Source organism: Prunus mume, linkage group LG8, assembly GCF_029339155.1.
Source record: "Prunus mume cultivar Tortuosa linkage group LG8, ASM2933915v1, whole genome shotgun sequence".
Lineage (NCBI taxonomy): Eukaryota > Viridiplantae > Streptophyta > Magnoliopsida > Rosales > Rosaceae > Prunus > Prunus mume.
In genome coordinates this window covers 12,336,459-12,364,130 of record NC_142705.1, presented here as the reverse complement: position 1 = coordinate 12,364,130, position 27,672 = coordinate 12,336,459, and the positions used below count along the sequence as shown (strand labels likewise).

The 27,672-nt window shown below is 37.6% G+C and overlaps 6 protein-coding genes and 1 pseudogene across 8 annotated transcripts; 5 read left to right on the top strand and 2 right to left on the bottom strand.

The window, feature by feature from the left end:
• Positions 1-358: 358 nt before the first annotated feature.
• Positions 359-4,413, bottom strand: LOC148914736 (uncharacterized). The gene is made up of 7 exons (XM_089043291.1): positions 4,244-4,413; positions 2,896-4,150; positions 1,998-2,291; positions 1,484-1,905; positions 1,196-1,385; positions 792-1,069; positions 359-662 (listed from the first exon to the last, which is right to left on the bottom strand). Exons 1-7 carry the CDS (start codon positions 4,411-4,413, stop codon positions 359-361), a joined length of 2,913 nt encoding a protein of 970 aa, XP_088899417.1.
• A 996-nt stretch (positions 4,414-5,409) lies between these two features.
• Positions 5,410-7,119, top strand: LOC103339408 (putative disease resistance protein At5g45440). 2 transcript variants are annotated; one of them, XM_008242696.3, is made up of 2 exons: positions 5,410-5,572; positions 5,649-7,119. In XM_008242696.3, exon 2 carries the CDS (start codon positions 5,713-5,715, stop codon positions 6,802-6,804), a length of 1,092 nt encoding a protein of 363 aa, XP_008240918.2. In that variant the 5' UTR covers positions 5,410-5,572; positions 5,649-5,712; the 3' UTR covers positions 6,805-7,119. The 2 variants fall into 2 exon arrangements, with proteins under 2 accessions (XP_008240918.2, XP_008240919.2); XM_008242697.3 differs by having other exon boundaries at positions 5,411-5,572; positions 5,652-7,119.
• Positions 7,120-7,973: 854 nt separating this feature from the next.
• Positions 7,974-11,594, top strand: LOC103339497 (disease resistance RPP13-like protein 4). Of its 2 annotated transcripts, XM_089042349.1 has the most exons (3): positions 7,974-8,418; positions 8,544-8,694; positions 9,235-11,594. In XM_089042349.1, the coding sequence occupies exon 3, from the start codon at positions 9,236-9,238 to the stop codon at positions 11,312-11,314; it is 2,079 nt and encodes a 692-aa protein (XP_088898475.1). In that variant the 5' UTR covers positions 7,974-8,418; positions 8,544-8,694; position 9,235; the 3' UTR covers positions 11,315-11,594. The 2 variants fall into 2 exon arrangements, with proteins under 2 accessions (XP_088898475.1, XP_008241014.3); XM_008242792.3 differs by lacking the exon at positions 7,974-8,418 and having other exon boundaries at positions 8,683-8,809.
• A 994-nt stretch (positions 11,595-12,588) lies between these two features.
• LOC103344375 (putative disease resistance protein RGA1) lies at positions 12,589-14,431 on the top strand. Its single transcript, XM_089042350.1, has 2 exons — positions 12,589-12,727; positions 12,827-14,431. The coding sequence occupies exon 2, from the start codon at positions 12,875-12,877 to the stop codon at positions 14,345-14,347; it is 1,473 nt and encodes a 490-aa protein (XP_088898476.1). The 5' UTR covers positions 12,589-12,727; positions 12,827-12,874; the 3' UTR covers positions 14,348-14,431.
• Positions 14,432-15,738: 1,307 nt separating this feature from the next.
• On the top strand, positions 15,739-16,414 carry LOC148914735 (uncharacterized). Its single transcript, XM_089043290.1, has 2 exons — positions 15,739-15,777; positions 15,938-16,414. Exons 1-2 carry the CDS (start codon positions 15,739-15,741, stop codon positions 16,412-16,414), a joined length of 516 nt encoding a protein of 171 aa, XP_088899416.1.
• A 1,708-nt stretch (positions 16,415-18,122) lies between these two features.
• Positions 18,123-19,900, bottom strand: LOC103339496 (uncharacterized; annotated as a pseudogene).
• Positions 19,901-22,437: 2,537 nt separating this feature from the next.
• On the top strand, positions 22,438-24,597 carry LOC103339407 (uncharacterized). The gene is given in 3 exon segments (XM_008242695.2): positions 22,438-23,151; positions 23,154-23,779; positions 24,294-24,597. Coding segments are annotated over 3 exon segments (1,335 nt in total). The 5' UTR covers positions 22,438-22,526; the 3' UTR covers positions 24,378-24,597.
• Positions 24,598-27,672: the final 3,075 nt, after the last annotated feature.

The window sequence follows — 27,672 nt, the reverse complement described above, 5'->3', positions numbered from 1 at the left end:
ATGTTCAGTTTGTTAAAGTTTTGGATTACGAAGGGAGCTAGAGAGAATAAAGAGAAGAGCGAGAGAGCAAAAGGAAGGAGAATATTTACTGCAACATTCTTACCATTGCAGAATGATGCATTTCATTCATATAGCTCATTTGCGTACATTAGTAATCACAACCATTCAAATACATGAGCCATTGTGATTATGACACATGGCACTTACAAGGCATGTGAGCCATTGAAGATGAGAACTGTTCTAAGACCCTACACTTGGCATATGAGCTCAAGCTATTACAATAGAAAGTAGTTACACAAAAGGACAAGGGATAAATCTAACAGGTAAATCATTTACTAGCAAGAAATTAGTAAGCAATTTACTTTTCAACACTCCCTTCTAAATTGCTAGCTGATTTCACACGAAGAAGATTTCTCAAGTAGTTGAATCTGTCCTTGGGAAGAGCCTTGGTAAAGATATCAACAATCTGTTCTTCACCTTTGCAGTAAACCAGGTCAATCACACCTTCTTGAATTGCATATCTAATGAAGTGAAACTTCCTGTCAATGTGCTTGGTTCTTTGGTGGAACACATGATTCTTAGACATTGCTATAACTGAAGTGTTGTCACAGAATAGGGTAGTTGCAGCAGCTTGCTCTTCACCAAAGTCCTCTAGCACAAACCTAAGCTAAATGGCCTGAGAGGTTGCTTTAGCTGCACTAACATACTCTGCTTATGAAGTTGAAAGTGCTACACTATCCTGCTTAACTAAAGCCGATGAAAATGCACCACTTCCAAATGAAAAAGCATACCTTAAGGTGTTTTTCATGTCCTTCTTGAATCCACTCCAGTCACTACCATAGTAACCAATCAATAGAGCAGAGTTTCCAACCACATATTCAATCCCAAAATCAATTGTTCCTTGAATATATCTTCTTTTAGCAGCTCCATAATGCTTCTTAGAAGGCTTGTGCATAAACCGTGCAAGCAAACTAGCAGAGAACATAATGTTTGGTCTAGTTGATGTTAGATATAGAAGGCTTCCAACAATTTTTCTGTACAAACTCTCATCTGCAGGTTCACTTTCATCCTTTCAATTGTCAGTGGCAACTAATGGAGTGCTTACTGGCTTGCAGTCTTTGAGCCTAAATTTGTCCAAGAGAGTTAGAACAAATTTTCTTTGGTGTATAAATATACTCCCTTCAGTTTGAGTTACCCCAATTCCAAGAAAGTGATGGAGTAAACCTAAATCTGACATCTCATATTTGCACATCATCTCAACCTTGAACTCTTCCATCATTTTTGCACTACTTCCTGTGTAGACTATGTCATCAATATAGATTGACACAATCAAGGTACCAACACCTTCCTTGTTCCTCACGTATAAAGTTGCTTCACTTGAGCTTCTATGAAAGCCACAGTGAATTAAGTATGTGTCTATTTCACTATACCAGGCCCTTGGTGCCTGTTTTAGACCATATAGAGCCTTTCTTAGCCTATACACTTTGTCTTTACCACAAAACCATCAGGTTGATCCACATATACCTCATCTTCAAGAACACCATTCAGGAATGCTGATTTAACATCCAATTGCCACAGTTTCCAACCTTTCTGTGCAGCTAGTGCAATGAGTATCCTAATGGTATCTAACCTTGCCACAAGGGCAAAGGTTTCATTGTAGTCAACCCCTGGTTTCTGTGTGTAGCCCTTGGCTACAAGTCTGGCTTTGTGTTTTTGAATGGAACCATCAAGGTTCGGCTTTGTTTTATAAACCCACTTTACTCCCACAATTGGTTCGTTGCATGGCCTGTCAACTAACTCCCAAGTTGAATTCTTCTCTATCATTAACATATCTTCTGTCATAGCCTTTTTCCAAGCTTCATCTTTGATTGCCTCACTGAAATCTTCAGGATCAATAATGCTCATCTTGCATTGAGCATATACATCACTTAAACTTTTCCATTTATGCGGAGTATGGTCATAGGTTTCTGAGATTGAGAGTGAAGAATCAAGCAAACCAGATTCCTGAGATGCTTGCAGGTCTCTAGTTGTTTGTGATCTTTAAGGAGATTGCATAGACTTGATTCTGAATCAACTTCAGATATCCTTGAGTTTCCTTCGTCATTCCAAGGAATAGAGACATGCACTGCCTCATTAGATTCCCAATTCCACATTGCTTTCTCATCAAAGAATACACTTCTTGATAGTTCAACCTTTTGAGTTCTCAAGTTGAAAACTCTATATCCTTTTTCACAATTCCCATATCCAACAAATACTCCATCCTCACCAGTTTCCTCCAATTTGTGTCTTTTCTGTAAAGGAATGTGAATGTAACACAGAGAACCAAATATTTTTAAGTGTTTGACACCTGATTTCCTTTCACTAAAAGCATCAAATGGAGTTATATTGTTCAAAGCACTTGTTGGACATCGATTCTGCAAATACACAGCTGTATTCACAGCTTGGGAATCTTCTTTTCAAATATCATAGTTCTAGCCATTTCAATCACAGTACCATTCTTTCTCTTTGCAATACCATTATGTTGTGGAGAGTAGGCCACAGTCAACTGCCTTTCTAATCCCATATCATCACAGAACTTTGAAAATTCTAGAGATGTGTATTCCCCACCCTTATCACTTATGTCTTAATTTGATAGCCACTCTGAAGCTCAACCATAGACTTGAACCGTTTGAAAATGTTGAAGACTTGCGACTTGTGTTGTAGAAAGAACACCTAACACATTCTAGTGTGATCATCAATAAAGGTAAGAAAGAATTTGTTTCTTCCAAGTATAGTGATCTGCATTGGACCACAAATATCAGAGTGAATCAGTTCTAGGGGTTGCGATGCTCTCTAAGTTTTTCCTTTATCGAATGGTTCTCTGTGACCCTTTCCTGTAGTACATCTAGAGCAAACCTGTCCAGTGCCTTGTAGTCTCGGTAAGCCCTGCACCATTTCCTTTTCTTGCAGGAGCATCGAACTGATGTAGTTTAGATGTCCATATCTTCTTTGCCACACCCAAGATGGCTCTTCAACAGTTGCTCTATTAGCCATAAGAGGGTTGACATATTCCAGACTTAAGGGAAAGCATTTGTTTCCTTTCATTGGAACACTTGCAATCAGATCTTCCATCTGCCGATCTCCATATATATCAACCATGTGATCACCAAACACAAGCCAATAACCATGTTCAACCATCTGCCCTACACTCAACAAATTCTCATCCAAACCAGGTACAATCATAACCTCTTTAATGTATCTAGTCACACCCTTCATTTCTCTAACCAAAGTACCTTTGCCTATTGACTGCACTAAATCTCCAGTGCCCATTTTAACTCTACACTTCACATTTTTATCAACATTAATAAGCAAAGATTCATGAGAGGTCATATGATTACTACATGCGCTGTCTACATACCATATGTCCATATTCCTTCCGATAGTAGCAGAATGACAAGCATAAAACACGGTTGCAGGTTCTGTTACCTGATTAGCAAAGTTTGCAAGCTTTCTAGCCTTGTTTGGTTTATCACAGTCCTTAATGAAATGACCAAATCGATTGCAGCCATGACATTTTGGCTTCCCTTTAAACCAACACTCACCATAGTGTAGTTTATCACAGTGTTTGCATTTTCCCTTAGCCTGATCAAATTTTCTCTCTTGATCACTCTTTTCACCATGATTGACAGAGTTCTGAGGCTTAGGATCCCATTTATTTCCCTTCAATTTCCAGTTCTTCTTTGGATTTGACTGATTTCTTTTTGGATTCACATTCATACGACTGAAGGCTCTCTCAGTGGTACTCTCAGCGTGCCTATCAAGGCGCTGTGCAAATCCCCTTAATGCAACAATAACTTCTTGCACCTTAATAGTTTCAATATCCTTAGTCTTCTCGATCACATAGCAAATAGGATCAAAATCTTTCGTCAAGCTTATGAGCAATTTCTGAACCAAACTTGCTCTGGATAATTCTTCCCCATAACCCTTCATCAGGTTCACCAACTCAAGAATGCGAGTGAGATGCCCAGACAGGGTTTCACCATCCCTCATCCTTGTGTACTCGAAATCACGGCGTAGATCCTGCGGCTTGATGGATCTCACTTGCTTATCTCCATGAAATTCTTGGTGTAGGATGTCCCAAGCACCCTTTGAGGTCTCCTCATTCAAGATTCTGGGGAAAATGTCATCTGAGACAGCTCCTTGGATAATGCCTAGTGCCTTAGCATCCTTTATTAGCAGAGATACTTTCTCTGATTCTGATTACTCTTTCGCATCAACCTTCTTCCCCTTCGATTCTAGAATTTCAAGACCTTTTTCAACTATATCCCAGATTCCATGTGATTTGAAAATAGTTATCATTCGGATCTTCCAAAATTCATAGTTGTCACCATTGAATATTGGAGCTCGAAGATCACTACCACCTGACCCGGCCATTTGAGACTGAATCGAGATGAAATTTCACGTTGGATTTCCAAGCACGGTACTCACGATCGATGCCACGATTCCAAATAAAACGGCTCGATACCATGTTAAAGTTTTGGATTACGAAGGGAGCTACAGAGAATGAAGAGAAGAGCGAGAGAGCAGGAAGGAGAATAATCACTGCAACATTCTCACTGTTGCAGAATCATGCATTTCATTCATATAGCTCATTTGCTTACATCAGTCATCACAGCCATTCAAATACATGAGCCATTGTGATTATGACACATGGCACTTACAAGGCATGTGAGCCATTGAAGATGAGAACTGATCTAAGACCCTGCACTTGGCATATGAGCTCAAGCTATTACAATAGAAAGCAGTTACACAAAAGGACAAGAGATAAATCTAACAGGTAAATCATTTACTATCAAGAAATTAGTAAGCAATTTAGTTTTCAGTTTCCATTTTTATGTCATTTTTCCATCAATGGGTGCAACAAACAAACAAACAAGAAGTTATATTGTATAATTAAACAGGACAGACTTTTATAGTTAAATTAAGTAATTTCATTTAATTTTCCAAAGTCTTCATCTATACCTTAGAGAGACAAAAAAAAGCCAAATAAAATATATACAGAACAGAGTAGAGTTTTCATACCAGAAAAAAAGGACCAGCAATAGATGTTAAGTACTTGGCGCCATGGCTGCAGACTGCAGAACTCAAAGTAAAAGATGAGAGAGAGAGAGAGAGAGAGATAATGTAGAAGTCGTTGATGATGCTATAGCAACAAGAACGAGAACCAGTTACCGGTTTAGCAGGTGAACCCAAGTGTCTGTTTCATTCTTTTATCATATATTAAATTTAATTTAATAGCTTTCTAAAGAAAAAAATTTAATAATCATAATGATCTTTGAATATATATATATTTTTTTTACTTATGACAATAAAATCAATTTCATTTATAAGATATTTTACAACACTGCTGCAATTATATTTCCTCAGAAAGTTTATTTCATTTATGGGATATTTTACATAGACTTCACAGTTGACTCCTGGAATGGCTGAAAAGTGGTCGTTCCAGATGAAATCAATCAACAGGAAAGCAGACTCTCACTAGTCCTTTTTGCACAGCTTGGTTCTTCAGTTTCCAGTCCACCGAAGCCATCAGGTTTTTTTCTCTGTCTTTCTTCTTTATCCTTCAGAATTGTGTACTTATTACATCCTCACCTCTGGGTTTTGTGCAGCAGAGAGCTCCAGTTGCTGTTACAAGTTTGAATAAACAACAGAGAGTTGCAGAGAGAGAGTACTATGGCTCAAGAAATTGAATATTATCTAAAGGAACAATTCGAGAAAGTTCTTGATGGGAAAGACCAAAGTATCTCCAAAATTCCCAGGTACAACCAATTTCAAGAAATAAAGTCTTTGCTTGTAGACATTTTCAGCTCATCCTCCCCTGTAGATTCATCCATCAGGGACAAGCTTTACTACCTCAACAATGTTGTCACTGAGTGCCAGATGCTAACAAGAACACACGGTTTCAATTCTCCTGAGGAGCTACTCACCATTAACAGAATCAGGAGGGAGTTAAATAAGATCAAGAGGGAACTCAAGGCTACGAAAGATAAACTACAACCTAACAATGGTGTTTCAAGCTCACAGGACACAGAGACAAGCTCACGGGACACAGAGATTTCGAGGTGGACTACTGGTGTAGTAGATGATTCCAAGGTTTATGGATTTGATGATAATGTGGTGTCAATGGAAAAGTTGCTTCTTGAAAAAGAAAGTCATGATTGGTTCAAGGCAGTAGGCATTGTTGGTAGGGAAGGGATAGGAAAAACAACACTTTGCCAATTGATATTCAACAAACCAGAGGTGAAAAACAACTTCCTTCCAAGGATCTGGGTGTGCATGGCCAGAGACCCGAATGGCCACGAAGATGAAGATCTGAAAGTAGCAATTGTCAAAAGAATGTTGGTGTACCTTGGAGTTGGAAAGGAGACGGTGAAGTCCATTTTCGATGAGAAGCGCGGCCTCGAAGGACTGCTGTGTGCTCTCTACCAGCAATTGGTGGGCAAGAGGTATCTGATTGTGCTTGATGATGCTAGGGAGACCGATTCATGGTACGGACAGTTGGATTCTTGTTTGAGCTGTGATAAGAAATGGGACGATGGGTTCGCATTTGGATTGCCAAAAGGGAATGGGGGTAGAGTCATAGTCACAAGTAGGAATGAAGAACTAACAAAGATGATGGTCGGAGAAGAAAATATACATCGCCTTTTGCCGCTTTCAGACCCTGAAAGCTGCTGGAAAATATTCAAAGACGCAGTTGAGAATGATCCGATTCTATCCTATCCCTCAGACTTGGAAGCTCTGAAGTTGGAAATCAATCAAAAATGATGGGACGGGCAATACATGAACAAGTTCCAAAGTAATCCACGCAGTGGAATCCATAGGTATCAATAATAGTAATCTAATGCTTCCCAATTGTATTTTGCTTTCGAAATCTATCAGGTTTTGATCTATTAATCTAGAAATATATCATAATAATTAAGAGATCAACTTTGATCCTGCACTCATGTTAAATGAGTTTGTAATTTTTCATAGTTAACTTATATCCAATGTTGAAAAGCATGTACTTTGCAAAATTTACCTGATTTATATGGAAACTGAAAAGCTGAACCCTTTTGGCGACTTCAAACAAAGCACCAAAAAGACCTTAATTTGCCTGACACTGATTGCTCTGCTTCCATACTGAAAGCAGTAGGTTGTGATCCTTATATAGCATTATTTTTTTGGTTTTTTGTTTTGCTTCAAATGTTGAAATTAGACAAATTCTAAGTTGATTTAAAGGGTAAAACTCAAATAATAAATTGAGAATCTTGGGAAATGCTTGAAAGGGAAGGTATCTTACGCATGCCAACTCCTTTGAACAAGTTTAAGTGTTTAACTCTCTTTTCCATGCTACTGGTAGAGTTGGTTTGGAATGTAGGATGGGTTCCTGATCATATACTGCAATCTTTGTCAACTGTTAGGGAGTTACCACCACCATCATGACATTCAATCATAGTTATACCTATTCAAGGAGTATTTCCGTTACATTGTTATTGTATCTTAATTATAGCTTTATTGTATTGTAATTACTACACTACCGTTGTAAACCATTTAGCTACCTCCTATGCCTGTATATAAGGTCTGTACCCGTGAATTGCATATAGGAAAAAGTATCTATTTTCGACATGTCTTCATGGACTTTCTACAGTCAACACCTCCAGCTTCCATACTTTGCACAGCACATAACTGATAAATCCTCACAGGTGAGAACATTACAATGCCTCACCATTACATGAGACAAAATCCATTCCCATGGTTCTCCCCATTTCAGTCTCATGTGGTTGGCCTTCTCATTAGTTAGAGGTCAAAAATGTTAGTGTTTTCTAAGATTTTGGAAGGCAGAGTGATGAAGAAGAAAGAAAAAAATTTAGAGCAAAGATTTCTGTGCTATACAATGTTCTATTCCATTCAGTCACTCTCTCTTCCTTACAACCTCACGCACATAGTGTGAGGGAATATATGACTGTTAGGCTTAATAGCTGGATCCTTTGTACATCAAAGAGATGTCAGCCATTCCTTTAGTCATCCAATAGAAAGTTTACATTTGGCTTACAAAACAGAGTTAAAACGAAAATGTATTTAACTACCTAATAAATCAGCTTAAGAGTTTATAAATCAACAACAAATGGCTTCCTCCCTGGATCACTCACGTGAATCGTGAAGAAGTGTATATGACTCGACCCTGTTGACCCTTATCGTACATCCTCATATATTTGTAAACTCCACAAAGCCACTTACAGCTTAAAGCAAGCACCGCGTACATGGTTTCACCGCTTTAGCTCTTTCATCATCACCTATGGTTTTATTGAAAGCAAGCCCGATGCTTTCAGGTTCACCTTTCACCGAGATTCTCAAGTTATGATTCTTCTCATATACGTTCATGCGATATTCATCTCACAGGTAACACGCCTTCTCTCGTTCATTCCTTTTTTACTCACTCATGGGTGAGGGAGTTTTGAAATTAAGGATCTTCCACAAAGTGATGCATATCTTCTATATGATATTCCAATGATTGTCCTTTAAAGGGGATGTACATCTTCCTCCCCAAGTATCCATTCATCCAGTCATTGGTGAAGGCCCCCACCAGTCCTAAGCCCCACATGAAAAGCAGCCTCAACAAAGAGGGAGTAAAACTCACTCTCTCAGCAAAGAATAGATGCTTTCGTACTTTTAAAGGTAATGGGTTTTTTTATATATATATTTATTAATTTTGTTGGTTCTAAATCACTGTGTTTGCATTTGGAACATTCTGTTACAATTTGAAGAACATCAAGGCCTCCTGAACTCAAGAGTAAGTTGTTTGCTTCTGTTTCTTTTGTTGAAATTATTTTCAATTATATAATTCCTGTGTTAGCTAAAGCTAACTGCTTATCATTTCTTGCAATGTACGGAAAATACATCATTCTGTTATTATTTGTGGATAATTTTTGTGCTAAATGCCCTATGAGTGAATTATTTATTTCTGTTTGTACAAGCAAATATCTCGTTACCTTGTTGACAGTATCATTGTTAATTTATGGATGACGAGGTTTAGGAAATGGTCGGTTTTAATGTATAGGACAATAGCTTAACTATGAATAGAAAACTTTTGAAAGAGTAACAGAGTAATTTTATTTGAATGGAGGAGACAAGGTACAAAGCAACAGGCCTATATAAATCGAAATTTCAATTCCATTTGACATATGTTTACTCTGGATTTCGTTTGTTTACTTGAAGCATGTCTGAGTCTACTCTCAAATCCGACAAAATCTGCTTTGAGAGCATCAGAGTAGACATCATTCCCGCTCTGATTGACCACCTCAACAAAGCCAAAGACGATGACAAGGACATGGCTACTCAAATTGAAAAGCTACGCAAAGACCTCATTTACATTGCGCAGACTTTCACCGGACTCAAGAATTTTGAAGAAAGCGCTTGTGATCTTTTCAAGATTCTCCTAAAACCGCAACACAGTCTCTTGGCTGCCCCAACACAGACTCCCATCCATGAGTCCAAAGCTAAGAAATTTCTGGAGGAGAAGCTCCGGGTGCACAGTAAGGTAATCATGAAACTAAAGCTCCTAATTCCGTCTCCTGACAAATTGCTGTTCAACAAGGACAATCCTTTGGTTCTGGCCGACATTGGCAAAGAGCCTGATAGCATGCCTGAGTTACATTTAAGTAAGGTGTTTAAGGATAGCCCAGCTCTTAAAGAATTTCGGGTTGTTTATAACAGTCTTAGTGTTATTACAAAGCTCTGTTTGTTGTGTTTCGCTGCTATTCCTGCCAATGAGGCTATAAAGAAGAGGGTTTTGGTACATTGGTGGGTTGGAGAAGGGTTTGTGAACCCTCCTGTTGATGGAGAAAAGACAGTGGAGGAAATTGCTGATGGTATATTTCAAGAGTTAACCAAGAAGGGCTGCATTGAACCTGTTTATAAGAAACGGAGATCGGTTGTGCACAGTTTTAAAATGCACCATCTTATTCGTTCTGCTGTAATTGTGATTGCCGAAGAGGTGAGATTCTTTAATTTTGATAATAAAGGTAGTCCCACAGCCAATTTTTCATCGCATTCTTATCGGGCGTGTTTGGTGTATCGGGTGAAGGGCTCTCGTCATCTGATGGAGAAGGTGGCAAATAAACCAAATGATTTGGATCAAAATAGGGCAAATATACCACATGATTTGGATCAAAATGTGGCAAATAGACCACATGATTTAGATCCAAAAATGCTGCACACCGTATTCAATGTGAATGAGTCTTATCCAGATTTTTCCAATGTGGACTGGTCTAAGTTGAGGAATCTGAAGGTTCTTCATCTTGGAAGGTGGCACAGCAGGGCTAAGCATCACATTGAAGTAGATGACATTGAATTCTTAAGAGGGTTGATCCATTTGACACATTTGAGAATTTTAAGTCTGCAAGGAATATCTAGGATTATGGACCTTCCTGCTGAAGTATGCAAACTTCTTAGTTTGAGGATCTTGGATCTTGGAGCATGTCCGAATTTAGAGCTACTTCCAGAGACAATAGGCTCACTTAAGAATCTCACACACTTGGATATGTCTGAGTGTTACTTGCTGGAGCGCATGCCTAAGGGGATTGCCTTCCTTTCAGAACTCCAAGTTCTTAAAGGATTCGTAGTTGGTGTTCATGATAAGAATGATACTTCATGTACTTTTCATGATTTGTCAGCACTGAAGAAGTTGAGGAAATTGTCAATCCACACAAGTAGGGTGGATTTTCCCGTAGAAGATGAGCTCATTGTTTTACAAAAATTTGGACGGCTTCGAAAGCTAACGATAGAATGGGGACGGTTATACCCCCCGGCCACCACTCAGGATAAAGGCCAGCCAGATAATGTTGCTGCTCAACCCACGACAACAAGCACTCAACACAATGCTGCACCACAGCCAGCAACACCACCAACTATCACAAAAAATCATTTTTTCAGTAAACTACCAACATTCAGAGGGGCGCTTAGGTCGACTGCTACCTTGAATCAGGAATTAGATCTAGAGAAACTGGACCTGCAGTGCTACCCTCAGAAGACAGCACCCAGTTGGTTGAGGCCTGGAAATCTAAAGAGCCTAAAGAAACTCTACATTAGAGGAGGACAACTCCGAAATCTTGGCGCAGTTGAGGAGAACGACAGGTGGGCAGTTGAGACACTGCGATTGAAGTTCTTGAGTGAACTAGAGATGGATTGGAAAGAAATCCCAGTTTCATTTCCTGACTTGATTTACTTGGAGAAATTTAGATGTCCTAGGCTCACTTTCTTCCCATGCGATGAGAGTGGAGTATGGCTGAAGCCCTGAAATGGAACAATGGAATCAAAGCTACGGGAAATCTTGGTATGATGCATTCACACCATTCAGCTCAAGTGCTCACAATATTGAACTAGGTTTGTCCAGTAATTTACACTAATTTTTTGTTCAGTCTTTCTTTTTGTTTTCAATTACTTTTCCATAGAAGAGGTTGTAAAATTATGTGATATGTCTTCTCATGAGATTTGGTTTACTTGTGTACAATAAATCTCATGGAAACTTATTGGCAAGAGTGATGTTTTATTATTGGAGGAAACTATTCTTCTCTTTATTATGTATATAAGATGGACTCCACGTACCATGTCTGCGCGAGCGCGTATGTGTAAACAATATGGTTTAATCAAATTGGTGCCTCGGTTCGAGTCTGGTGATTGGGATTTCACCAACAAAAAATGTGATTTTGGTTTTTTCAGCCCTTTCATTGTTCTTCGTATGCAAACTTTATACACGTGAATAAAATGGAGCTTTTATTGACACACCCCAATCTGTTGAAGAAGTCATCGTACAGTTCTCAATGTACAGTTCTTCCTTTTTGTTTGTAAAACGCCAATTCATCTGAAATTACTCATTTTGGAAAATCTGAGAATCAATTTTTCTAACAGGCTAGCTGGTTCAGTTCGGATGTAGACCAACAACTACGTACAAAGTAAGAAAAAAGGGGGCAAGTTGAGCCCTTTTTTATCTTGCAAAGTAATGCCATGTCCTAATGTGCACCATTTTTTCAAGGGCATCTCTACTACCCCACCCTCAGGCTCCTTCCTCCTTCCCTTCTCTCCTCTTCCCTATTGTCTTCTCTTGCACTCTCTAACCAAGTGATTCGATTCTTTCTTCCAGGAAACACAATGCAAGTTCAAAGGGGCAATACATACTGTCAAAACGCAATTTCATGAATTTTGATTGAGATCAGTGCTTTCCTTTCGTCTGAAAATAAAAGTAACAGTATTTACAAGATATCTTACAAACTGACACAAATCCCCACCATCAATTTTCCAAAATATAAGCAACGTCCCAAGAACAGAACTCTGTGTTCCAAGCTCTGGTTTTATTGGTAATATGTATATATTCAGCTGATCAACACATTTTACAAGTAATGAATATTTACAAGCAAAAGTGATATCATCTTAAAAGAAAAAGAAAAAGAAAAAGAAAAAGAAAAGAAAAAGAAAAAGAAAAAGAAAAAGAAAAAGAAAAACGAGATGACTTGTTTTGTTCACTACACTTTGAGCATGATATACTAGTGTAACAATGACACATTCTCTTTTAAAAAGAACATTGTTTGGCTTTTTCAGAATTCATTCTTTCCCTATTCCATGGTCTAGAAACAACAAAACGAACTCTTCTGCTTGTTAGGTGTGGTGACGAGACTCTCCTTCTTGTTTTCAGCTTGGTTTTCGAATTCATCAGGTTTTCCTCTTTCTTGTTATCTACATTTTGTGCTTTTAAAGAGAAATCCTAGGGCCTAGCTGATTTTTTTTAACTAACCCTTAGAATTTGAATGTACAGAGAGAATTTGAATGTACAGATAAAGGAGAGTTGCAGAGAGAGAGTACTATGGCTCAAGAAATTGAACATTATCAAATGGAACAATTCGAGAATGTTCTTGATGGGAATGACAAAAGTATCTCCAAGATTCCCAGGTACAGCCAATTTCAAGCAATAAAAACAGTGCTTAAAGAAATTTTCAGGTCATCCTCCGCGCTTGTAGATCAACAACTGAGGGACAAGCTATACAACCTCAACAATGCTTTGACCGAGTGCCGGATTCTATCAAGGAAACACGGTTTCTACTCTCCTGAGGAGCTACTCACCATCAACAGAATCAGAATGGAGTTAAAACAAATCAAAAAGGAACTCAAGACTATCCTAGGAAACAGTAATAGAGGATCGAATCGGAACATTGATGAACAAGTTGTAAGGAATGTTGTTTCCATTAGCTCAAAGGACATAGAGCCTTTCAGGTGGTCAACTCGTTCAGTGGATGCATCCAAGGTGTATGGATTTGACGATGATGTGTTGTCAATGGAAAAGTTGCTTGTCCAAGAAGAAAGTCGAGATCGATTCAAGGCAATAGGCGTTGTTGGTAGGGAAGGGATAGGAAAAACAACACTTTGCCAATTGGTATTCAACAAACCAGAGGTGAAAAACAAATTCCTTCCAAGGATCTGGGTGTGCATGGCCAGACACCCGGATGGCCACGACGATGAAGATCTGAAAGTAGCAATTGTCAAAAGAATGTTGGTGTACCTTGGAGTTGGAAAGGAGACGGTGAAGTCCATTTTCGATGAGAAGCGTGGCCTCGAAGGACTGCTGTGTGCTCTCTACCAGCAATTGGTGGGCAAGAGGTATCTGATTGTGCTTGATGATGCTAGGGAGACCGATTCATGGTACGGACAGTTGGATTCTTGTTTGAGCCGTGATAAGAAATGGGATGATGGGTTTGCATTTGGATTTCCAAAAGGCCATGGGGGAAGAGTCATAGCTACAAGCAGGAATGAAGAAGTAGCAAAGATGATGGTTGGGGAGAAAAATATACACCACCTTTTGCCACTTTCAGACCCCGACATCTGCTGGGCAATTTTCAAGGACACTGTTGAGGATAATCGGGTTGAGGATGATCGGGTTAAGGATGATCGGGTTGAGGATAGTCGGGTTGAGGATGATCGGGTTAAGGATGATCGGGTTGAGGATAGTCGGGTTGAGGATGATCGGGTTGAGGATGAGGATGGTCGGGTTGAGGATGATGAGGATGAGGATGAGGATGATCGGGTTGAGGATGACGAGGATGAGGACGATGAGGATAAGGATGATCGGGTTGAGGATGATGAGGATGAGGATGATGAGGATGAGGATGATCGGGTTGAGGATGACCGGGCTCTGTTGAATTTCTATGATCCGGCTCTGTTGAATGCCTCAAACTTGGATGATCTGAAGTTGGAAATCAAACTAAAATGTGGTGGCCTTCCATTAGCAGCAAAAATGATGGGACAGGCAATGCGGACGGACGGAATTGTATTTCAATTCTGAAACCTTTTAAGCTTTGATTAATTTATCCGAAATTGTATTTGATCTTCATTAGTTTGTTTTAATTTCACTGGCCTTCTTACTTGAGTTTGGTGATGTTTTTATGGTTATCTCCATTTGGTTGGCAAAATACAATTTGATCGTTGTAACACCCTGAATTATTTTTTAGCGCTGCTAAACGAATCCTAAAATTAACTGAGTACACCCTACTACAAAAGTATATATTGAATTACTGATTTATCCTAATATAAAATGACCAAAAAGAATATATGGAATTGTGAAACAAATATAATTTTAATAAGTACACTCTACTAACCGTATTCAACCCTAATCAAGAGATTACTTGGTTCCCATCTTTGTGATTCGCGAGTCGGAATGGCTTGGAGCAAATATAATCTTAGGCTGTTGTTCAATACATGACTGAGCTTGTCGTGAAAAGAGAAGTTAAAGCACAACCTGCTAAGCAGAAGAAGACTTGGGCTCAAATCTGCTTCTTCTCACAGTCCAAAAGGAAGCACAGCGGTAGAGATTATGTGAAAGCCTGATTAATCATTGAATTCCTGACAAGAGACACGATAATTTCAATCGAGTAAGTTGTCAAAATAATATTATGGTGAATTGACTTATATACTGTAAAAATAGAATTTATGCATATTACTTTTGCCTAGTTCACTAACAACATGAATGAAAAACTCTTTGACCCTACTGTGGTGGCACCATCTTCATCCCCCTTTTAGGACTTAGTTTTTCTGGCTTGTGAGTGTGTATGATTAAAAATATCTTAACTAGTACTACTAGGGCCAATTTGATGAAGTTTGCAGTGACTTTCTTTTGCCACTCATGCACCTTTCTTATTGTTTTTCTCTTATGTTCTTATAAGTGAAAAACATGAAACTTGATCAATTTTAGTGAACCAAAAGTACACCTTAGAGCACTAGTTTTCGGGGAAAAAGTCTTGTTATTCGTGCACATCCACCTCAATGTAGGGCTTAGAACAAGCCATTAGAAAACAGTTTTGGAATGACACAAATGAATTGGCCTCTTATTAGTACATTGTAGAGATATTATTCCAGTTTTATGTAGCATATATCAAAATAAAAGCAACATTAATAGGATCATCAACAAAGATAATACTAACATGAATCATCTCTGTGACTTCTGCAATACATTGTTGTCTTGCACACAGTTTCGTTGACAAAGCCTCTTCCAATTGTGTAGGAGGTTCAGGTAATGTGACATTCAGAGTTGTCCACTGTAAAGTAATGTTCTATTTGAATTGCTTATTTATTTATTTATTAATGTATTTAGATTCCTATCATAAGGAGTTTCAAAGCCTCTTTTGTACTTTTGAAATTATGCAGATTTGCAAGTTAGGTTACTTTTGAAATTTTGGAATGGATGCTTCATACATTTCGAGGAAGTCATCAAAAGAGGTATTAACTTTGATTTTTTTTAAGCATCTAGAAGATGTATCTAACCATTGCCATTTGTGAATCCAAAGAAGCAGCCTTCGAAGCTCCCTATAAGTTGTGACAATATTAAATTTGTATACTGTCGTTTATATTGTAATTTGGGTGTAATTGTAATATGCAGGTCTATAGGCCTAAACCCATTGTAGATGACTCTTGCTTAACACCAGAGTTTAACAAGTGGTTTCCTAAACATATGTTGGTACATATTAGAGGAGCACAAGATGTTAAGAGTAATGGTAGTTGTGGTTTTAGAGCCATTGGATCATTGATGGGATTTGGTGACAATGTTTGGCGCAAAGTACGCAGAGGCTTGTTGAAGGAGTTGAGGAAAGAATCTGTCATATACGAGTTAATATTAAATGGTAAGGAACGGGTACAACATACTGAGTATATGTTAGACTATTTTGAGGACTTCCCACTTCAAGATAGATGGTTGACTATACCAGATATGGGACACCTCATTGCATCTTATTATGATATAATCCTTGTGACTTGGTCAGTGCATCAGTCACTTACATTTTTTCCATATGAGACTGCTCCATTGGATTCTATCTATCGCCGTGAGATTTTGATTGGATTTGTTAACCACAACCACTGAATTAAGATAAAACAATTAAGATGTTTATGCATATATATATATATATATATGTTTGTTTACTATTCTTTTCACATAACTTGATTTATTTTTTTATTTTTCACTTTACAGGTTTATTTGGAATGTCAACACCCTATGCCACCAGTTAATGAGCGTTGGTTGAGATGTGCAACCATAACTGCATCAGATTGGCTTACGCCATATCAGGATCGTATACGTCAATTTAGATATGAAGCTGGTATAGTAGACCTTTATGATAATGACCCTATATTTATTGAGTAGTTTTGTGAAGCATCATATTTGTGACATTAATAAGGAAGTCACAAGGCAAATAAAACCTTTTCTCTATTCAAAAGCTTAACTTTGTTAAGTAAGGACAGACTATTTATCAATGCTTTCCAAAATGGAGAAGTAGTGTGATTCACACACCTAATTGGCTAATTATGCTTCAAAGGATACAAATATAAATATAACTCTCCAACCAACATAAAAAGAAAACTCCCATTTTGTAATCGTCATAAAATTCAATTCCAAAAGCACAAAGGAAAAGCCAGCAGCTAGAAGCAGTAAATCAAATATAACAAACCAATAAGCTTATTAGGAGTTACCGAGGTAGAAATCACTTATCTCATGTTCATACCAACCATGGGTATTGTCAAAGCCAAAATTGCCAAAATCAAACCATTAGCCAATGAGATTAGATAAATATTTAGTCATGCTACCACAATGTCCTTCAATATGCAGGAATTAGTTACCCGCCGGAAAATACATGAATGATTATGGAAATAATTTGAGTAGCATCCAAAATCTACTTTTAAAATTGGTTCCCAACATCTATGGCATATAGAACGTCTTAAAATTGTTGGTGCAGAAATTAAATTAAGAGAACAATATTACCCGGAAAATACAACATGTAGCTATGAACGATTCTTGGGATGAGTCGCGGACTAAGTCGCTCTCTTTAAGACGTTTCGTGGCTCTGCCCAATTTGTGCAAGCAGTTCAAAAAATGCCATTACGTCCCCAGAATCTCCTCTGTCTAGGTTCTTCTTTGCACTGAGAAAGGACCCAAATACAAACACATTTCTGACTATGTTGCTCAAAATCTCAGTAAAATAAATAAACGGAAGAGAGAATTTCATAGGAAGGAAGAGGAAGAAGGATGTAGCTTTTTTTTTTTCTTGTGCAAGCTATAGCTAATATATATATATATATATATACACACACACAATATTCAATAAAATAGCTGTTGGAGACTTTAAAACCAGCAAACAAGCCGTTGAGAAAAAATAGCCAGTATTAAAGAAATTTAACTTCCACTATAAAGGATAATTCAATGTAATTATTGAATAATTTTATTTTAAAATAAACATACCAATTTCAACAAGAATAACGTGAAGCAAATTACTGCCAATGAAAACAAGCATTGAACTGTATGTGCCGGCCAAATACTGCTTAAACAGTCCAATCGATCAAGAAAAATCCTGCTCCTATTAAACTTTATAGCCTTGGCACTTGTCAACTCAAAAAAATGAAATAAAAAACTATGATTCTTTTGGTATCCAACTCAAAAAAGTGAACTAACTATGATTCTTTTTAAAATCATGAGTTTTCAAATACTAATTTGAAATTACTTCGAAAGTTCAGGAATTTATATGATATAATGAAGTATATACAAGTATAAATAACATTTTTTTAATCACATATATTTATATATATATTTGAGACACAGATGGTTACAAAGACCCACTTTTTATTTTCGCACAAATCTAAAGTCTTGTTGGCCGGCCGCCGTCCATCGCTAATCTTGTTCTTGCTAGTTGCAACATCCGTTTCAGTGGATATTTATATTACATTCTGAACATTCATACACCAATCCTTCGCAAGGTTCATGACACACCTCGCAAGGACTAATATCCTTGTATCGCTTGTCATTAGGAATGACACTCTTTATCTTATCAATAAAGGTGACAGGGTGTGGGTGAGCATCATGCTTGTAAGTGCTTCCTAACTTGATTTGAGGATACCTCCCCAGAACACAGTCAGGATGGAAATCGAAGTCGCAGTCTTCACAGCTGTAGAACCAATATTCTGGATCTCGTTCTCCTTCGCAAATTTCACAATAATATTCATCATCGTCTATAACACTAGCATCTGTAAGCTTGAGAGGATGGTTGTCATATTTATGCCTAGCGATAAGAGGCAGTTTGACACATTTAATACAATAAATAGAGAACACACATGATCCTAGATACATGCAACTGAAGCGGAAATCTGGTCGACAACCACAACCAACACAATGCATCGATCCTCTGTTGAGGATGAGGCAATGGTCGTGGGCCTCATGGTTAAGCGAGTCTGGAAGAAAATTGCATTAAAGGTCAAGGTTGAAAGAACATTGTTTACAATTGTAGACGAAACCTTGGCTAAAAGTGTTGCATATGTCACACTTAAACACACCATCAATAGAAGGCGCTTTTGAGAGAAGTGTGACTGTGTTCTGGGTGAAATCGATTACGCATCTTTGTGGGTAATCGAGCACAGTTTGTATGAAGAAAGAAATGACAGTTTCGTTGTTGTTCTTCTTGTTTTTGCATGCAGCTATAAAAGGCATCCGTGGGGGAAATGGGTCTGATGCAACCGTCACAATTAAGTGTACTATTATCATCACCGTCATATTTAATTACCTCATGATGGCCGCTGATGAGGGTTAACAAATGTTGATGACTAAAGTGCTTTATCTGTTCATGTAGATCTTCATTGGTGATCTGTTGTGCCTGCACATCAGGATTAATGGGATGATCAGCATTCAGGCCCCCTCGATCATGTCGTCATCATCAAGGTCATCAATGTCCACCATAACTGCGCATCTATTGTGGGCAATGTAATGGCAAGGCTCACAATAATAGAAACAGTCGCTTCCATGCATGTTCTCATAGCATAGTTTACAAACCTCCTGGCTGATTTTAATAATGCCTTCAAGGGACCATCTAAGCATGAGAAGGTGTGGGTGCGCTCTTGTTTTGAGGTGGCCTGGTAATGAAGTGCAGTCCTTATGGACCCAGAGCTTACAGATGCTACAACTATAGACGGAGTAACGTCCCTCCACGCCACATGCCCCACACTCGAATTTCAGTTTTGGTTTCTTATAGAGGCTGAATTGGTGGGGATGATCACCGAAATGATTTTCAGTGATGTTGCGCCATGTGGAGGTGCACTTGAGGTCGAGGAGGAAGTCACATCCAGATTTGGAACAACGGTAAGCGAAGGGAGCCAAGGTGGGGCCGTAAAACGTTTCCTTGCATACATTACAAGTATAATTTCGGGCATTTCTGATGAGAGTGAGTGGATGCATGCTCGGCATGCAAGGGGTGATGATGCATCTGAACGGGTAGCTCGGTGCATGATTTATGAATAATGAAGCTGCTGCTGCTGCGGGGACATTGGTTGCAAGAGTAGTAAGGGCGGACGACTGCCTCGTCGCATACATTGCAAAAAAGACTTGCACCATAAATGTTTTTCTCCGCTTCTTCCTTGAACATCAATGGATGGTCGTGAATATGTGTAATTTCCATTTCTTCTCTCTCTCTCTCTCTGAGAAATATCAATATAAATTTTTGACAATATGGAAATGTAATACTAAAAGATAAAGATAGAGATACACACATACACACACATATAAATAGATAGAATTTGTTTTATCTTTAGCTAACAGATATATATAGTCTAGTGAACGAAGAAAGGAAAAGATCCATTTCTTTTCAGTACCTTATACACAAGCTTCTTTGGATTCTTTGTTTATGAGGGAAGTAAAGATTAAAAGGTCAAATAAAGAAATCAAAAATTGGTTTTTCCAATAAATGTACCCAAGTAATTGATCTATTATCATCACAGTCGTATTGAATTACCTCATGATGATGACTGCTGGTCAGAGTTAAGGGATGTTGATGACTAATATAAATATCCAATAGTCTAATTCATCCAAGTATGAAATCAAATAACTTAGTCACTATATCATTCAATATATACTCAAGATGTATTGGGAGCCACTTTTGTTTGTTGTTTGAACATTTGAGTGCTATTTTTACTAAATTCTCTACATTTATGTAAATGATTTTGACATTTGTTTCGCGTAGGGTTCTTTAGTTTTTCATGATGAATCCAATCATATAAAGAACATAAAATTTAGATCAATTGTTGGAAAGTTATAGATAAAAAACAGGACAAAGGTCAAAACTGGAAACATAGGAAATTCATAAATTCCCCTCCGACCAAAAAGTGCTACAGTACCCAGGTGATAAAGAGTGATACAATGGCGATAAAATGGTGATACAGCAGTGATAAAGGAGTGATACAAAATACTAATTATATTTATCTTTGGTTTCTTGTTTTGTATTTAAATAATAGAATAAGTATAAATATCGGATCGGTAGGGTTTCCGCCAGGTTAGGAATATTGTTTCCGTTAACCAAACCAAACATCTCGGTACAGATCAGATCGGAATATTGATTGCAAGAATAGCAAGGGCCGTCAACTGTGTCCTCACATGCATTGCAGAAAAGACTTCCACCGTATCTATTGTTCTGCACTTCTTCCTTGAACATCAATGGATGGTTGTGACTGTCATGTGTGATCTCCATTTCTTCTCTCTCCTCTCTCTGAAATATCAATATAAAGTTATGAGAATAGGGAAATGTAATTTAAAAGATATAGATAGGGATACATACATACATATATATATATATATATATATATATCTACGTACAAGAAATCATAGAAATGGAGAGTCACAAGCATGCAAACAGATACAGTCTAAGTGAGAGCCAAGAAAAGAATATTAATTTATTTTCAGTAGAAATTGGCATTCTTTGGATTCTTAGCTTTGGGATATTAGTTGCCTATAAGCACAAATTATAACTTCTGCTACAATACTTAACAACTAGTCGTCAAGTGCATTGCACATAACCAGGGGCAATATCGTCCATTCAACCCCATGAACCAATCGCACCGGGTCAAGTGAGATTATGTAATTTGTTTTGTTTTATATTGCCCTTGGGACGAGGCGATATGCATGGCATTGAGATAGCTTAAATGACCCAAGTTGAAAACACAGTAACATTGGCCCAAATATGAGAGAAGCCCGCAATGTGCCCCCATTGAAAAGTCTGGGAATAGGATTATTAACCTCGTTCAAGCCCAATACCAAATAGGATCTCTTTAATAAAGCCCAGAGTACGTATTCAACTTGGTAATTAGACAATTATTTTCATACGACGAATTCTGTAAAGAAACCTTCCATCTTCCATTAGGCTGAGCGAGGGTTGCAAGTTGGATTGGAAATTTCATAAATGAATTCCGCCCAATCTTTCTAAGATTCCGGCGGATTCCAATTCGAAAATTTCCAATTTTGATAAGTCTAAATCAATTCTGATATTTGAAAGTTCTGAAATACGAAAATTTCAAATAAAATTATATTGGAATTAGAATGTATCTCAAGATTCCAAAAATTCCGAGTTCCAAAATATATGTGAATTTTAAGGTTTATGGTCAATTTTCTGACCTGATCATTTAGTTCATCAATTTCCTTTCTTAAGCAATTAAGCAAATGTTCTAGATTAGCTTACAAATATTAAAGGGTAAATCATGCCATAAATTGAATAATAGTTAAAGAAAAAAATTCTTACGGGTGAGTGAACATGAATAATTTCTGAAGAAGGATTTTAATTTTTTATATTAAATAGTTTTTATCAATGTGGATGGATCCTTGGTGTAGATGAACCAAATATGCAGAAGCATACAAATAAATAAATAAAGTGCTCCAATTAGAATTAAAGTGAAGCAAATTGCTGCCTATGCAAACAAGCATTGGACTGTACGTGCCGGCCAAATACTGCTTAAACAGTCCAATCGGTGAAGAAGAATCCTGCTCCTATATTAAACTTTAGCCTTGGCACTTGTCAAGGCAAATGTAATATGCCAGTGTTCTTCAAGATCAGGAGGTCCAATTGCGGATATTTCAAGAAATTGTTGAGGCCTCACAAACTTAAATTCATACCAGAAACAGAAAGGGACATTTCAATTTCAAGCTTCAAGGAGCAAAACTAACAAGGGAAAGAATGGAAAACCAGGGGCTAAAGTTTCACCACTTTAGCCATGAACATCCGTTGGAGCATACCAATTCACCTCCCAAACAGAACAAGACTTGTGCTGGTTGCAATCTCATGATACTGCCTGGTAAGGACTACTACAGCTGCCCAACATGCTCATTTTTCCTGCACCAAGTGTGCTACAACATGCCCCCAAAAACGCGTCACCCGGCTCATCCAAGCCACTACCTGAACCTCCATCCTTCTCCACCTTCAAGCACCAAAGGGCCCCTGAATTGTCAGGCTTGCGGAAATCATGTCACCGGATTTTACTATGATTGCTCCGATTGCGGCATTTACTTCCATGGCTTGTGCTCAGGCCTGCCCATTTGCATTGCTATTCCATCCCACCCTCATGCATTGAAATTGTCATTTTCACCCCCATTCGATTTATGTTGTGATCTCTGCAATGAGCCAGGTTATGATGGGTGGCTGTATAGATGTCTCATTTGTGAGTTTGATACTCATATTTCTTGTGCCATTTCTAACCAGACAGGTCTTCAAACTCCCCAAAATGGAACTCCACTGCTGTCCACCAGCACGTTTTCGAGGCAGACTAAGCATTCTTCAGCATCTTCTTTTGGGATCAGTGTAGCAGAAATTACAATATTGAAGGCAATGAACTGTTGCAGTTGGTAAGGCAGAAAGTTTCTAAGGGCAACTTTAAAAGTATTGGCTGGGATGAGAGATTATATTCTCCTAAACAAAATTTCAATGTTAGAGTTAGGCAAATTTGGACATGGTGGACCAGATCAAACAGATGCAGGCATGCCATCACTTCTTCGAATCCAAAAGATCCAGCAACTCCTATTTCTGAAGACATGACTTTGACTCCAAGTTATCAATTCAGCGAAGCATGTTTTTCAATAGATTTGGCCAAGTCTTATTCATCTTATGGTCAGAATATTCAAGCAAAGAAAGAAAGTGATGAACAAGGTCCAAAGGGTACTTCTGATGTTCGAGGAACATTTAGCTACAGCGATAGTACTACTGTCCCCAACAAGATTTCGAGCAATTCGAAACCAGCAAAACAACCCAGTTTTGTTCGTGGACCTGGTACTAATTATTCCAATAAAACTGGACCAGAAAGTAGGCTGAATGAAGCATTGTTGATTGAAGGTGACACTCTTAAAAGAAAGGAATTTGGCCCAAAGGAGAAGAGAAAAGCTGGTGAAACAATGGTGAGATCGACGGTCGGAAATCAGAGTACTAAATCAGAGACAGTAAGTTAAACCAAATTTGATGCTATCAATTGCTCCTTGTTTATTTTGTTCTGTTTCAAGATCTGTATACATTCATGTTTTCATTTTTCATCATATGTTTATCACTCTGCCATACTTTTCAGCTGTAGATAGTGTACGAATCTCCAAATTTAGTGTCCTCTTTAGGAACTCAAAAACCTTTTTAGTTTATAACTTGATCAACTACTGGTTAAGAATGTCCCAACTTCTTAGTACGATTTAATTTCTTGATCATTTCAGATAATTACAGGAAAATACTAATTTGGTTATTCCTTGTCCATCAAGAAATTTGGTTTAGAGAGTTCTAAATTGTGATTAGTTATAGGAACTTGTCGCCTTGCTCTAAACCAGTTTGGGATATTCATCAATAGAGTGCACAATTTTGTGACACCATGCAAGTTCATTCTATAAGGTCTTTTGAAGAGAGTTGTGTTATTATTTTGCTGTAAGCCTGTAACAGAGCATACACCATTAATATTGTGTTCACCATTTGCAGGAAATTTCCAGCCCTTCATGTTGGCAGAGTCTCTTTGGTTGCTGCAATCCAGGGTATGAAAGAAGCACCAACTTAAGTTTTTAGAAAGCCAGAAGCATAAGAAAACTTCAGATCCTGAAAAGTCTTTTCTTCTTGTAATTTATTTTTATGCCAAGATTTCACAAGAGTAACAGAAATGGCATATATTCTGTTGAGAAAATCCTCTAGTTTGTAGCAAATTTTTGGTCCGATAACGAGGCCTGAAGGTTACAGTTGCATATATATATATTTATAGCACTCATGATGCAGGCACCAATAACCAGTAGAAAACGGGAAATGTGGACACAATGATTGTAGCTGTCACATAAAAATATTGTTATTTACATCATAAGTTACCACTCTGAGCAAATTCTTGTCCTACTTTATTTACCAAACATTGTAAACAATTTCATCAAACTTGTCTTTCCACAGTGCTAAGCCTCACAATAGTTAATTATGCTTAATGTCTTCTTCTCCTATACTCCTCCTCCCAGCTTTCATTTTGAAATTATCGTGCGCGGACACCATGTACTTTCTACTTCCCATCCTGCTTTTCTCTTTATTTACAATCCATACACGATAATAACATGCGGACATCCGAATGAGAGAATAACTATATAACCTTATTTTCAAGTCTACATTCATAGATAATTCTTGCAAAAAATCAGACAAATCGAAAACCGTTTCGACATCTAATTGTGTCCTACAAAATCAATGTACATGCTTCAAAAAAATACTAAAATTTCAATAATTCAATTGAGTGGTCAAATGATATCATATTCAAGTGATTTTTTGTAGAGATGACCTTTGAATGAATATCTACAAAATAGACGGTTTGGATTAGTGAAATACAATGTGTAGTAGGCCCTATAAAGGTGTTCCCTCAAATAAGCTTATTTGAAAGATCCCTCAATAAAAACTATATTTTAGAACTTATGTATAGACTCAGGACCACTCAACGGTGAAAGTCAAGAAATTAGACAAGAACTTTTTGCCATCCAATGTGTTCAATTCCATATCTTTCTGCTGATGTGGATGAGAAGATAACACATAATTAAATCAAAGGCAAAAGAGGACGGCAGGGAATAATATTATCTAAAATTTTCTCTTAGTTGGATCTTGGATGTTCATATTGTTAGGATGAAACAAATTCCAAGTTAACATTGCAAACAAAAGCTATTATAAATAAATAATGATACTGCACTAGCATTACCATTTGACTTTTGCATCGTCTGGTTTATGCAGGTTAGCAGAAAGTACATGGGACTTGCATTGCATATACTTCTTGGATTGGGTTTTGATCATTTTGCAATTGGATTAAAGATGCAAGAAATCCGAACAGTTGACAATATTTTATTGGATGGTAGAAATGGCCCAATTTTCTTGAAAGCAGTAGATAGCTACATATAGTGTTGCCCTATGAAAGTTTGTTCAGATTTCATTTTCTTGCTGATATAGCAGTTTTTATATCCTACCATTAACTAAACCAGCTGGCCTTAAAAAGAAAAACTAAGAAATTTGTTGGACAGGCACTGCTCTAACTTTTCTTTTGTGGTTCATGACTCAACCAGTGAAGATAGAAGCTCTCTCTCTCTCTCTCTCTCTCTCAACTAATTTAAAGCATTTAACACACCACCTACTTTATCTTTATTCCCATTTTGCCTCATTCATTTATCTTGCTTTGCATGAGCATGAAAGTCAGACTGTAAGCCGCAATCTCCAATCAGATGCATAAAAATTGTACACGTCAATATCATCTTGTTTGTTCATCAAATGGCTTCATCATGCTCATCATCATCTTGTTTCAAAAAATTATTCAATATTTGGTTCTCAGAAATCTAAAATCAAAATCAAACACTTTCAACGCAGCAATCTATTCTTAGTTTGAAGGCTCAAGTGATTAAGAGTATTTATCCCTACATTCAAGGTCCTATGTTCGATTCCCGTTTCTTCTCTCCCAATACTGCTTGTGTTATTTTTTTAATTTTTTTTATAGGCTCCATAATCTATAGCCAAAGCTGAAATTTGTCTCGAATCATTGTGGTTTTCACCATTGACAGGTTTTGGTTTCAATCTCTCAGCTACTGTTTGTGATGTGCACCACAGCCTGGCTGTAAGCCAACCTTTCGGAAGCTCCCAATTTGTAATTAATAATATTTGTACCTTCTGCCGGATGGTAGCTTTAGCTTCATATGAAATATTAAATACTTGAATTATATACTACTCTAGCTAAGGAGAAGGTTGCATATATAAATGTTAGCCAGAAAGAAAAAAGAAACCCAATAATATTATTGGCCTCAGGCTTTTAATATATGATTTTGCACGAGTTTGATAGCTGATTGGCAGGCCCTCAAAGCCCCTCCATGATATATTGAATTGAATTTTATCATCTCAGTGCGTAAACAGCCCGCCAAATGGCTAAGTGTTGGGGCCTTCCAGTGTGTCCTACATGTGTATATATGTATTTTGACAATGATACACTGACCTCGTGCTCTGCCCTGGCCAGCCAGAGCAAACCTTTCTCTTGCGAATCAATTGAAGAGCCAAGGTTATACATGTGCTCAAGAAATGCAACCCATAGAGCTTTTAAAAATATGTCTCACATTTTTTCTGTTTTATGATTAATAATTCTAGTATATACCAGAAGAAAGAAACTAACAGTGTGGATTTGTGTGCATGGTACCAACTGATCTACAAGGATCAGAACCTTAACAAACCAAAAGAAGTAAGGAAGTAAGATATCCTTTGTGGCTGGTCTTCCAAAAGGAAGAAAAGATCTCTAAGAGCTGTTTTTTGGATCCGAAATAGAGTACTTGGGTTCTTCCAATAACTAAAAAGTGCATCATGTTTAATGTAACTGGGGTTCGCGGTGGTGAAAGAATTGGAATCGAAAAAATAGAGGGCTTCTAGTAATAAAATATCTAATGAAACCGTTAAGGCCAGAATAAAACAAAATAAAATAAAAAAGAGATTGTTATTTAGATATAAGTCATTCAAAATATATTTATTCCTCAAACAATGTTCGAGTGTTTTACTTCTTAGGAATAATAAAAGTTCAAGTTCATAATTTATGTTAGTAACACGCATAAGTAACAGTCTAGCGTACTCTAATCTACAGGATAGGGAAATCGAATTCAAGTGAAACAGTTGGACATATGGCACTAACCAACTCACATAACTCATGCTTGAAGAATGAGTTCATAATTGAGTAAATAAATGTTGGGTCACTCTCTCGCTGCGCGAGGAGAGCCTTGCATCATATCTAAGGCTTCCCTTTGCGTTTCGCCACCATCATCTCATGCTCCATTGCCGTCATTCTCTCTCCGCCTAGGTTGTCGTCGTCATCATCTTCTCTTGTCAT